This window comes from Macrobrachium nipponense, chromosome 28 (assembly GCF_015104395.2).
Source record: "Macrobrachium nipponense isolate FS-2020 chromosome 28, ASM1510439v2, whole genome shotgun sequence".
Taxonomy (NCBI): Eukaryota; Metazoa; Arthropoda; class Malacostraca; order Decapoda; family Palaemonidae; genus Macrobrachium; species Macrobrachium nipponense.
Genome location: NC_087217.1, coordinates 6,528,504 through 6,540,800, shown reverse-complemented (window position 1 = coordinate 6,540,800; position 12,297 = coordinate 6,528,504). Strand labels below are relative to the sequence as shown.

Genomic DNA, 12,297 nt, shown 5'->3' with positions numbered 1-12,297 from the left:
TAAAAGGGGAGTTGCCTAGAATTCCATTCACATCTCAGTTGACTACCAAGTTTGCTCCAGCCCTGACCTCATGGTCTTTGACCTTTAGCTTAGATGCTTCAGACTTAGATGTGGCTGAAAACTGGAATAAATATTTAAAACAAGTTACTGAGAATTGCAGCTCCATTACAAACTTGGAAATATATACAGTGAGACACTTCTATAAATGCCCTGTGAGTTCACACTGTGGGAAACCATATTTTAGTAATCAGGCATAAGAAAACTGCTCAGTTTCAAAGCCACTAAAAGCAGTAGAACTGCTTGAAGCATACTTTGCAACATCCTTACTCCTCATGATCATGAGAATACTTTGCAGAGTTTTTTTTTTTCTTCCCTCTGCCTATAGCATAAGTTAGAGGCAAACCAGCATGAGAGCACAACTAAACTTAAGTGTACGAAAGTGTAACAGAGACAAATGCTAAGCTAATATAGAATTTTACAGCTTGCCAAAATCATAATTAAATGAGGAAAAATATTACTTGAAAAGATGGCAGGAACACTTCCCAGAAATTAAAACAGGTGAACACTCATAACAAAGGGTAAAATTAGACATAATCATGTACAGGTGGTGGAATTACCTCTGTCAAATGATCCAGTAAAAAATATTACAAGTAGAGTATTGCTCAAGATGATTTAAATATTCAAAATAATTATAATGAAACCTTAGCAATAACTTTCTTAGGAACAAGGCTGCTGAGAATGACCAGTCTTTGCTACTTGAAGTGCTCAGGGATGAGGATGCATACTTAAAATAGGTGGGAAATGGAAAAAGGACTCTTCTTTCCTCTTTTAGGCTGTGTCTGCCACACAGGGTAAGGTATAACATGAAGTACGTAGTTGGTCTGTATTGAAACAAAATAAAATTTTCATATTAATGTACATATTTATAGTATGTTCAAAATTTAATTCCAAAAGATTTGAATCCTTTATTTGCAAATTAACTTGGAAAAACCAATTGGTTTCCAGTTTTTATTTAATGGTTATTCAGTCCACGTAACAGGCAGTTGTCACAGTAGACATCTAGTACCTCTGAATCAGCAGCATTTTAGATCTGACACACGTTCTGGACCATTAAATATGATGTCCTTTAAGGTTACATTATCCAGCTCTGGAACTTTAGCCTGACATCCTACCATCTGCAAAGGATTCTCTGAACCAGAATAAACTTATGTGACTGCAGACCCTTGAAATAGAAAAAAATATGTAACTGATAGGTATAACTTGTAAGAAGACAGACCAGACAAACAGTATTTTATTACAATCCTGTTAATCACATATGTATATAGAATATAGTGGTCATGAAAAGTTGCTTGTTCACCAGCCCTTTTGTCTAACAAGCAGAACTGCTGACACATACTTAACAATGCTGAATACCATACACTTCTTGCCTGCTTTGATCTACCCTTTCTTGTTGTATAGAAATGACTCACTAGCCTGGTAGGCATATCTTGTAGGAGAAGACCACTCTGAAAAAACCACGTTTTTCAGTCTATGATGGTACCATAGCTTTTGTATCAGGATCTCCCATTGTCCTGGATTGTAGCTCCTTTGCTTAGGGGTATTCCCAGGCACACTTTTCAGTCATTTCTCTTTTTCCTCTTGTTTTTTTTTTTCAAAACTGTGAGTAGGGTAGGCTTGGTAGAAGGGTTGAGGATGCCTGGTGGTTTAGCAAGAGATTGTTATCCTTATCAATAGCATTTTCTTTACCTTTGACTTCATTTTCAAAATGATCACTACGGTTGTTCTGTCTGGTTAGTCTGGAGATGCATTTGGCCTTGTTTTTTATATATTTGTTTTATATGTTACGTATTCCCTCTTTTTGGCAGTATTGACCATAATCTTGGTTCATAGAATCAATCTTGGAAATGTATTTTATATAGTAATGTCGATGAATTATATAACAATAAATAAGACATGGATGCTTCTGCTGTTAATTTCAGTATCCTCTGTTGTTTGGAAACTTGTAATTTGATTTGCGACATTTCAGAACTGCTGATTCCAAGGTTTAAAAGCCCATTTTACCAGAGTTTAATGCCATTCAAAGAGCCTGTGTCTCTGTATATTAGAGGGGGTTTCTGCATATCTCATAGGCCACTATAAGAGTGTAGATATCATGAGACAGGTATTTAAAGTCTCTGGAAGACATAAGTCTCTTATGTTTTTACTAGTTCTAGGAACCCAAATTCAGATGACTACAGTGGTCCCCATGTATTCGCAAAACCCCTATAAAAACACTTAAAACGGCCTATTTTGCTAGTTAAAACTCAAGAAAAACCAACTAAAAATTTTCAGACCTGTTTTTTTAATATTTTTATCACTAAAAGTGCATTTTATGATGAAATTGATAAAAAAATCAGGAATTTGTGGATATTTCTCATAGAAATAATGGGTAGATATGGTCCAGAGAGAAATCTGCGAATGTGTAAGTCCGCGAATCTGGAGAATGCGAATATGGGGCCCCACTGTATTTGTGGCCACTTGCTTAACCAAATGGTGGCAATTCAGGAAGTTGACTCCAACCTTGTTCCATTTTTGTTGGTGATTGGATTGCTCACCACACCGAGTGGCCTCAGTTACTGCACAGATAATCGTGGTGTTGCTGCTTTAGATTTTTTCACTATTTCTGATTATGAGCAGTTAATAAATGAACCCACATACCAATCTGGCAACCATTTTGACCTTGTATTCACAGATGTGACAGGGATTGTATCTTGTTGAGTAGTTTGGCTGGTGGCCTCATTTAAATCATAGTATACGTATTTTGATTAAGGTTAATGTGGAAATGGGTCAGGTTGTTCCAGGCCAATGAGGATGGTATTGACAGTGATCGTATGGAGCTTAATTTGAGCAATATTTATAGTCTAAATAATACTAAGTGTTTCAGTGATCATCTTAGCAGTGTTATGAAGAAGAGAATTCCTTCTAAGATCCTCAAACTTCGTCTTAAAAGATAATCCAAGGTTTAATGCTGCATGTGAGCTTGTCTATCATGAGAAACAAGCAGCTTATAGTTTATGGATGAACAATTTATTTGACCTTTTGTGGCATAATTTCACTGAGCTTAGAAGTTAAGCTCAGCTAGTTTGAGAGAAAGCTTATAATGAAGGTGTGGAGATCTTGCCCTGGAGTGGTGGTTTACCCTTAAGTTATCACTCTGGAGTTGCTCCTAGCATTCCTCCTCTTATAGTACCTGATGGAACTTCTGTGTACTGCTTCAAACAGAAGGCAGAACTTTCGGCTCAAGTCTTTGTGAGCAAACCGTATGAAATTCTTTGGTGTTGCCTCAGTCATGCTTTCCAGAGCAAAAGTTGTGTTCAGTGCCCTTCACAGTACTTTGCTTCTGGAGCTTGACTGTCATGTTTGTATGGTGTTTTTACGTTGCATGGAACCAGTGGTTATTCAGCAACGGGACCAACGGCTTTACGTGACTTCCAAACCACGTCGAGAGTGAACTTCTGTCACCAGAAATACACATCTCTCACTCCTCAATGGAATGGCCAAGAATCGAACCCGCGACCACCGAGGTGATGTGGCACAGACCCTAATGGGATCTCTCGAATCTTTTAAAAATATTTCTGATGTCATTGTCCCTAAGATTACTACTATTTTCTGAAAGTTAGTTGGGGTTGCAAATTTTCCTTTTGTTTGGAGGAAGGGAAACATTGCTGCAGTTAAGGGACATTGCCTGTCATACTTTCAAGAGCCTAAATTTTGTTCGATTGCCTTCAGATCTAGAGAAGTCAAATTATTCCTTTTAGGGCTTACAGGTATGGTGGCATAGACCCTAACAGGATCTTTCCATTCTTTTAGAAATACTGGTGGTTTTGTTGCCTCCAAGATTAAACTACTATGTGTATTTTCCAAAAGTTAGTTGGACTTGCAATTCTCCTTGTCTGGAGGAAGGGAAACATTGCTGCATTACCAAAGGGGCTACATCCATCCTCATGCCCCTCAGAATAGTATAGGTTAATTTTAATTAGCCCTGTTTTATTTATAGTGTTTGAGAATATAACCTGCTCCCAGCAGTCTTGGTAGTGTGTTTGTGATAGTTTTGTCAATATTTAATTTTTGGGTGGATCTTTTATCAATATTTTAAATGAATTTTAAATAGGCAGAACCTGAAGGGCCTGTGTTGATGGCCCATATGGTGGTAGCATTAGTGTTTCAGGTGTCCTGCAAAGTATTGTTCTGCTCTGTGGTATTCGTTATCCATACCAATGAAGTGTGACAAGGTCTGGAGAACAAATTGATTGCATATATTGATGATGCTACTCTTCTAGCTATTGTTCCCTCTGTGCACCTTAAATCTGTGGTTGCAGAATCCTTGAATATAGATTTGGTACGTATTCGTGAATGAAGTAGGGAATGAAGCGTAACTCGTCTAAAACTCAAAGTATGATAGGTGATAAAACCAGGCCACTTTTATGATTTTAAGTGCAAATTTGGTAAGAAATTGACTCTTGAGAAACATATAGTATGTACTACATAATATTGCTTCCTCTTGTTTCTCAGGAAGTAGCTGTATTGCAGAAATGTTCCTGACTTTTGTGATGAAGCTATCATATCTTGTTTGGAGTAGTACTGTTCTTTAGTGTGGTCTTTTGGTGCTGACTTTTTTCTCAACTCTTGTGTTTGTTACATAAAATGTACTACATTGACAAACATCTTCAGCACTCTTCTTTACTTGACCTAGCTGTTTTTTGCTCACAACACTAGGCAGGCTGCTGCTGTAAACAGTTTGTCACTTTCTAGTACTATCAGGTTTAATACTACTCAGTTTGTTAAGGATTTTATTTTGGCTAAAACTAAAATGTGAAATAGTTTGCCTGCTGCAGTTGTGGAATCTTCTGACCTCCAAATTATGAAGTGAGGAGTAAATTCACTCTTGCTTTCTGCTGACGTTTCCTGAATTCATATTTATCAGTCTTATTTTCTGTTCCCTCATATTTATTTATCACCTTTTCTTAAAACTTCTCTTTGCAAGCTGATTTCCATATGGATCCTATTGGGTTTACCATCTGTTTACTCTGTCCATAAGGTTGTTTAGATGAAGATTTAAAGAAAGAAATGTGCTCGTGAGAATCTTCTGGTGCGCCTCAGCCAAACACCTCACTTCTTATGAGCTTGCAGTGCTGTAACCTGCTCTTATGCTCATTCCCCAGGTGTTTGCTCTGAAGATTTTTGTTCAAGTAATTGTGAATAAGTAATCTATTTTTGAGTATTCTGTATTGATCACTCGTTTGCCCTTTTTTTCACATCGGTGTTTTCAGTGATTAACAAAAAGAAGTAAATATTCTAGGTTCAAAAGTAGGTACTTTTGCACTAGAGGAGGTCCTGTCCCTCCATTCCAACAGGAATTATAATGAGATAATAGTCTCTCTTTGGCGCTTGAGAGAGGGGACATCTTAAAAACATTGTGAACACAAATGTTTGTTATACAATTTATATTTTTCAGAAGTACAGTAGTAACAAAACAAACATATATAATTTAACATTGGAAAATATTCTTGGAATGCAAAATTAGTGTAGTACTGTAGAAGTACAGATCCTTATTCTTGCTCAACTTGTCCGGTAATCAATAACCATGCAAAAGTGAAGGACCATGATAAAATGACAAATTTATAATTAGTTTATTTTTCATAATTAACCAACTTGCAGTCTTAACATAAGGAGAAAATTCTCTAGCACCTGCTGGAGTCTGGTTAAAAAAAAATATATTACGTACAATGATTTGGTAGCAACGGAAGACAACCAATAGCAGTTTAGGAAGCACGGCCATGCGCAGAAGCCAGAAGGCTTGAAGCAGCAAGTATACCAGGTCAACACATACGTTTAGGTGAACGAAGATCAACTGTAGGAGAAGAGGAGTGAGAATCCGAAGAGGGTCTGCAAATCATCTAGTGGAGAAATTTTCTCCTTATGTTAAGACCCAGGTTTGTTCTGTGTTTGACAATTTTTTGAACAATTAATTACCTTTTTCATGACAAGGGCTAAGTTTAGGCACAAGCATCTTCATTTTGCAATTAAGGGAAGCAAATATCTGCAATGAGAGTAGCATCCCAAATCCAGAAGATAAATTTAGGTTAAATGGCCTGCACTTCTTGTCGAGATGGATTCAGGTTCATGCCCTGATAGATTTCTCTAGCAACATGACCTTATCCATGAGCTGAGGTTGGAGTAGGGAAGTGGCATAGGTCAACCCACTGAGTCATCAGCAACCATTTCTTGATTCCCTTGATCTTAGAATGAGTGGAGAAAGGTTTGGGCATCTATATATGTTTAGATGAATGAGGATCAGCTGGAGGACAAGAGGAGTGAGAATCTGAAGAGGGTCTGCAAATCTTCGCCTAGTGGAGAATTTTCCCATTATGTTAAGACCCAGGTTTGTTCTGTGTTTGAACAATTAATTAGTACCTTTTTCCATGACAAGTGCTAAGTTTGGGCACAAGCATCTCCATTTGGCAATTAGGGGAAGCAAATATCTGCAATGAGAGTAGCACCCCAATTCCAACAAGATAAATTTAGGTTCAATGGCCTGCACTTCTTATTGAGATGGATTCAGGTTCATGCCCTACTCATGGCCTGATAGATTTCACTAGCAACATAACCTTATTATCCATGAGCTGAGGTTGGAGTAGGGAAGTGGCATAGATCGTTGTTGTGTTAAATTTAGCTGACGTTACGCCAGCATGGGCTCTTGCTCATAGAACAGCCCATAATGGCATAGGTCTACCTGCTGAGTCATCAGCAACCATTTCTTGGCTCCCCTGATCTTAGAATGGCTGGAGAAAGGTTTGGGCATTTATTAAAATGATTTTAATGAGATGAAAATCATAGCTTAAAAAATCTGTTACTCATATACAAATCTTTTTATGGTCAACAAAGTCAGCACTAAAATCAACTCTTAACAAGTGTGGATTCAAATCAATTGTCATTGATGTCTCAGAGTTAAGTAGCAAGATGTTAAAGGGCATCACGACGACCTTACTGCTTTCAGCAAGCATAGCTACCTAAGGCTGAAGCACAACCTTCCTTCAACTCCAAGGAGCATTTTAAATATGGAGAGTGGCTTGTAATTGCTAAAATCAACTCTGAGAATTAATTATTACATAAATTCTTACCTGGAAAAACAAGAAATGAAAATAAGACAGCTTAATTTGGATGAAAGGATTGCTGACATATCTCTTAATAATTGAAAACCTAACTGGACTCTGCCTATGCTAGCTGTCTTGAGTTACCTGTGATTCCACATTTCCTGCCATGAGAAAAGCATAATTGTTGAGCAGTAGCTGAGAATGGCAGATATCAAGAACAGGAATGTCTACCAAAGACTGCCCAGCATCTGTTCCCATGTAGCAACTGAGCTTTGTTCCCAGGGTTGGTAGTAGTTTTTCATTGTCAGGCAATAAGGTAGTAAAGTAGTGCACTAGATCCTACCAGCGTCTGACAAAGATGAGGCTGAATTTTTTAAATATTAGCACTATGTATAGCTTCCCCTAACAAATGCCTTTTACCCTCCAACTGTTCCCTTATGCCTCTTCCTACTTACCTTCCCATCATTTTTAACCCTATCATTTCATAATTTTCAGCCTCATTTCAAAAATCCTTTAGGTGGGTCATATGAGAATGTAAAAAGGACTCAGTGGTGTTAAACTAATTTTTAACAATTATAATGCTCTACTTTCAATGAAGCTCCAGCACTTCAGCTAGAAGCAACTTCTTTGCCATATGATCTTCCATGCTACTGAATATATCAGACATAATCCATTTTGTATACTCAACCGTATCTTCAATGGTGACAGGCATTCATAGATGAACTACCAAGTGGAAAAGTGTACCTTGAATGTGTACTATGCATGGCTAGGTCAGCAGAATGCCCCTACTTATATCACGTTTTTTTAATCCTCCATATTTTAAGTTTCGTCTTTTTTATGGGAACTTTGACATGCAGAAGTTTTTCCAGACTCATGGAATATTGTGTAAAATTATCTTCAACCTTCTACATCAGTATAATATATTACTAATTTAGCACTTTTTATGTAACTGCATAGACAATCTGTAATGGGCATTTTGACTATTTCTCAAATACTCAAAATAGTGCCGTTTCACTTTACTTGTAACATCAATTATAATGGCAGAAAACATTATTACTGTATTTCTGTGTGATCACGCATTACTAACCCGTGTGGGATGAGTTTCAGTAGAAGGTTGTTACTGATACTCTCATGCCTTCTAAGGAACTGACCTAATTTACAGCTCAGTTGAATTATCATTGTTACCTATGTATTGTGCTACATTCTAGAATTCCCAGCATTATTTAAAACATGATAATTAGTGCTATTTTAATAATTTGTTTGTTGTGGTTTGTATTTTTATACCTCTTTCGAGGCATACTACAACTGGTTCAGCATTTCTACAACAGAATTATAAATTAGAAATTTTTTGTATTATATAAAATAAAGAAATCTTTTGTATTTTATAAAATAACCCATGTACTGTATTAATCTTCAAATTGATATACTCATTTTAAAATCTTAAACAAATTCCATTAATTGTTTGCAAATGAAGAACAATTTAATTAAATTCTGCCAAACTTGCCTATAGGATAATGAAGTCCGGAGAAAACTAGATGAGCGAAAGAAGCGCCTTGAGGTTGAGAAAGCGAGGCAAGAGGAAGAACGTGCAAAGGCAGTAGCAGCAGGTATTCCTATTAGAAAGAAAGGACAGAGTCTTCCACCACCTGAAGATAATGGAGGCTGTGTTGTGGATCGGTTGTTGGCTGATATACGAAAAGGTGATTTCAAGCTCAGGAAGAGGACACAGCCAATTGCTGCTGCCACTGGTTAAATGCTATAGGTAAATACTTTCCTCAATTTATATAAATTTAGAATGTGCAATTTGCAAAAGCTTATTTAAAGAGCAGGTTACATATGTTTACAGTTAAAACTGTGACATTGACATTTAAAGTTTTATCTTGGCTTAATTTCTTCTCAAGCAAATAAAATTTTATGGATCAATTAGAATTGCCCATGTAACTGGATTCTAAGTAACTGAAACAATACCTTAATCTTAATAGACTGGGAAAAGATCAGTGAAAACAAAAAAAAACTAATACAGTGCACCATTATGCTGTTCAGTGTAAAATTATTTAATAAAGCTTTTTGATTTTCAATTCTCCAATATAACAGTACTGTATGAAAATTCCCTCATCTCATAAGGCTTTTTGTTTCAAATTAGGCCAGCCTTGTGCTGGCATGAACTTTCTCCTAAGCAGCCTGTAATATGAACCTTAATGTCAAACGGTAAGCATATGACTTTTAAGAGTGTAAATTCAAACAAGCTTTATGGAATTATACATGATAAAATAGAAAATACCTGCCACAAAAATTTCATGGCAATACATATAGGGATTGATGCTTTACAATGTGTCCAATATGAACTTTAGTATTTTTGACATGCAGCTGCTGTTTAAAGGAGTAATGGAATGTAGTGTGATAATCAAGCATAAACTTAGATGACCCTGGATTTTGAATGACACCAATTTTCACTTTACATGGTCTTTGGAACTTGAACACACTGTCCGGTGAAGAATGGTGTGAAACTCAAGTTTCTCTCATAACCCATTTTACCTGCTTAGTTTATTTTCTACTTTCGGAGATTAATGCCATGATTGGTTACAACCATTGGCACCATGTGGGGAGGACTGCCACCCCTATCATCCTCCTCCCTTCTAACCCTTGCTTCTCTTCCATGCGAAGACCCGGAGGTCTTTGCCACTGCCTGGTGGACAAAACAGTCATTATCAGCCCTCTGTCTGTCTACTGTGGCATGTACTTGCTCCCTGGGGAAGAGAAAAACAGAACCCAGCAACAGTCCATTCCTCAAGGCCAAAGCCAATCAGGATCAAGGTACTTGGAGATTTGAGTCAGGACCATGTCCCTCTTCTTCAACACAAATTTGCCCACGTTTGCTGTCTGGTGAGCTAGGTAGGAAATGGCCCTACCTTCAGATAGCATTAGCCTCTTGAATGTGGCATCCTTCTCAGTTTTTCTAACCTGTAGAAAATGAGGAAAAAATCCAGGACACAGAGTGTCCATCGATCCCTCCATGAGACTAGCTGGAATGCTGCCTTGGCAGTCTATTCCAGTGTTGCTGACTCCTGCTGCAAGAGAGAGACTAACCTCTGCACAAAGCTGGCTCAGCGAGGGAAAATGGAGGTCAACAGGGCCAACGCGGGATGCATGACTGTGGGCCATGGTCTCAGTTAACATCGTAACCATGGCAGTAGTCACGGTTGCAGAAAAACCAGTCACGAGTTGTCACAATGGAGCCGAGGGAAATCAACCCCTGGATTCAAGACTCCCTGGGGAGTGCAAGGGAGGGCCAGAGTTCTGTAAGCTTCCCCAGCAAACAGTGAATCTCCTCCAATCCTGAAAAAGTCGTGTTAGTTGAGGCTGTCTCCCTTCACTTAGGGAAATTCCCCCCCACACGAACAGAGACCGCCTGCCAGTTGTCATCCGGGCCCATCATAGCTTCCTCCCCCCGTACTCTGTATTGATGGAGAAATAGGGGATGGCGAAGGAGTAACCTCTTCCTGAGAAGTAGCAACGAGAGGCAGTTCCACTGGAGGAACTAGGAAAATTGGCAAGCTTTAGCTTCACTCATCAGATGGGATACCATGGTTGCACTCATGCCAGCAGCAATGAGTGCATAAATAGAGAAGATCAATTTTCAGAGGGGAGGAGAAACACTTCCATGGAACATTTTCTGTGCCTGGGGAAGGTTGCAGGACACAAGGCTCCCCCACCCTTAAAGTTAGATGACTCTTGGGTTTGCAAACTAGTAAAATGACAGTAAGTTACAATATCACAAAGAATCACACAAAAAATGATCTGAGGAAAAACCAGGATCGTGGGCGAATGAAGAAAACCAGCTGGTGGGCAGAATATAATGGGATGCATGCAGCTCAAGAGATGGCCAGAAGTTAAGTGGATACATCACCAGAGGGGAGGGTGGGACTCCCCACCCAACCATCCAGTAGTTAACTACTTAACCTTTAGAAATGAATGGCCAGTTCACAGCTGCACTGAAGGTATTTTCCATATCCAAAGGTCAAGGGTTTGTATCTTTGTAGGAACAAATATAGATTCATGTGTAATCGTTCACATTCATTCAAAATGTGCCAGCTTTAATTAAAATTTTACTTTTACTCCGGACAAATATATTTAATGAGTGTTATTTTGCTCTCTTTCAGAACGGAAGGTACTTCACAGAGCTGCAGACCACTTTCATTACTTAGTTTGTAGCCAGTTAACAACTATAGATACTCTATTTTTAAATACATATATTTTAAATGTTGCTGTTTGATAGATCATAATTTTATTTTAAATAGCCAAGGTAAGATAGTGCATTTCATTCTGCCTTGCTTAAATAATCTCGTGTATTGTGACAATTATATCAGAAAATGTAATTTTAAAATAAATTCATATTTTTCCAAGGTTTACAAACAATTATTCCTCACCACAAGCTGGGAACAATCATTGAAGCTTCATAACAAGGTGGGTAAGTGGTGGGATGTAGATGAGTCAGGGGAGTCTCCAACTCACCTGCTATAAAGCCAGTATACTTTTTCTTTCAGCATCAGAAACTATAAGGAGTGGCTGATGAGAGATTATAATAAAGGCTTTTGATTGTAGTCTTAATTTGATATTTATTTTACAAAAATAGAAGCTATCACCTTTTTTGCTGGAGACTCCTCCTTAGTAGGAGAGACTAAACTTACTGTCATGTTGAATCTCCACCCAGAGAAGTGTCATGTTCTTGGTCATGAGTAGAGCACCAATTATCCTGTACACTTCTAACTTAAAGAGTGTGTACTCTCTCTAGGAAAACTTCAGCTGAGAACCAAGTGCAGTTGAAATAGGAGGGGAGCATAAGTTAGAAAGAAAAGGTACAGTAAAGGAAGTCACATCACTCAACATCCTAGTACCTTAGACAAGATGCTTTCTTGTTCTAGAGGAACATGGAAGACTACACAACAGTCATAAGGAACTGCCCAAGAGCTCGCGGGAGTTATCCATTCAGAGGGTTGAAGACTGGTTGTGCACTACCTGCCAAAATTATGGTACTTGTGAAACAAAAACATTTTCCAGATAGGCTAGGGATGGGCCAAAACCACTGGCTTTGTGACCTCTAACCTGGACCAGACAATTGTAATGTAACATTCATACTGGGTATAAAACCATCTCATACAGACCA

The 12,297-nt window shown here is 38.1% G+C and overlaps 1 protein-coding gene across 3 annotated transcripts in view; it reads left to right on the top strand.

Annotated features, from left to right (window-relative positions):
• Nucleotides 1-11,536, top strand: part of LOC135201382 (inverted formin-2-like) — a 128,158-nt gene extending 116,622 nt beyond the window's left edge. For all 3 annotated transcript variants that reach the window (XM_064230240.1, XM_064230239.1, XM_064230241.1), the window contains exons 15-16: nt 8,644-8,895; nt 11,294-11,536. In XM_064230240.1, coding sequence (XP_064086310.1) covers nt 8,644-8,886 — 243 coding nt within the window. In that variant the 3' untranslated portion in view covers nt 8,887-8,895; nt 11,294-11,536. The remainder of the gene's footprint in view (nt 1-8,643; nt 8,896-11,293) is intronic.
• Nucleotides 11,537-12,297: the final 761 nt, after the last annotated feature.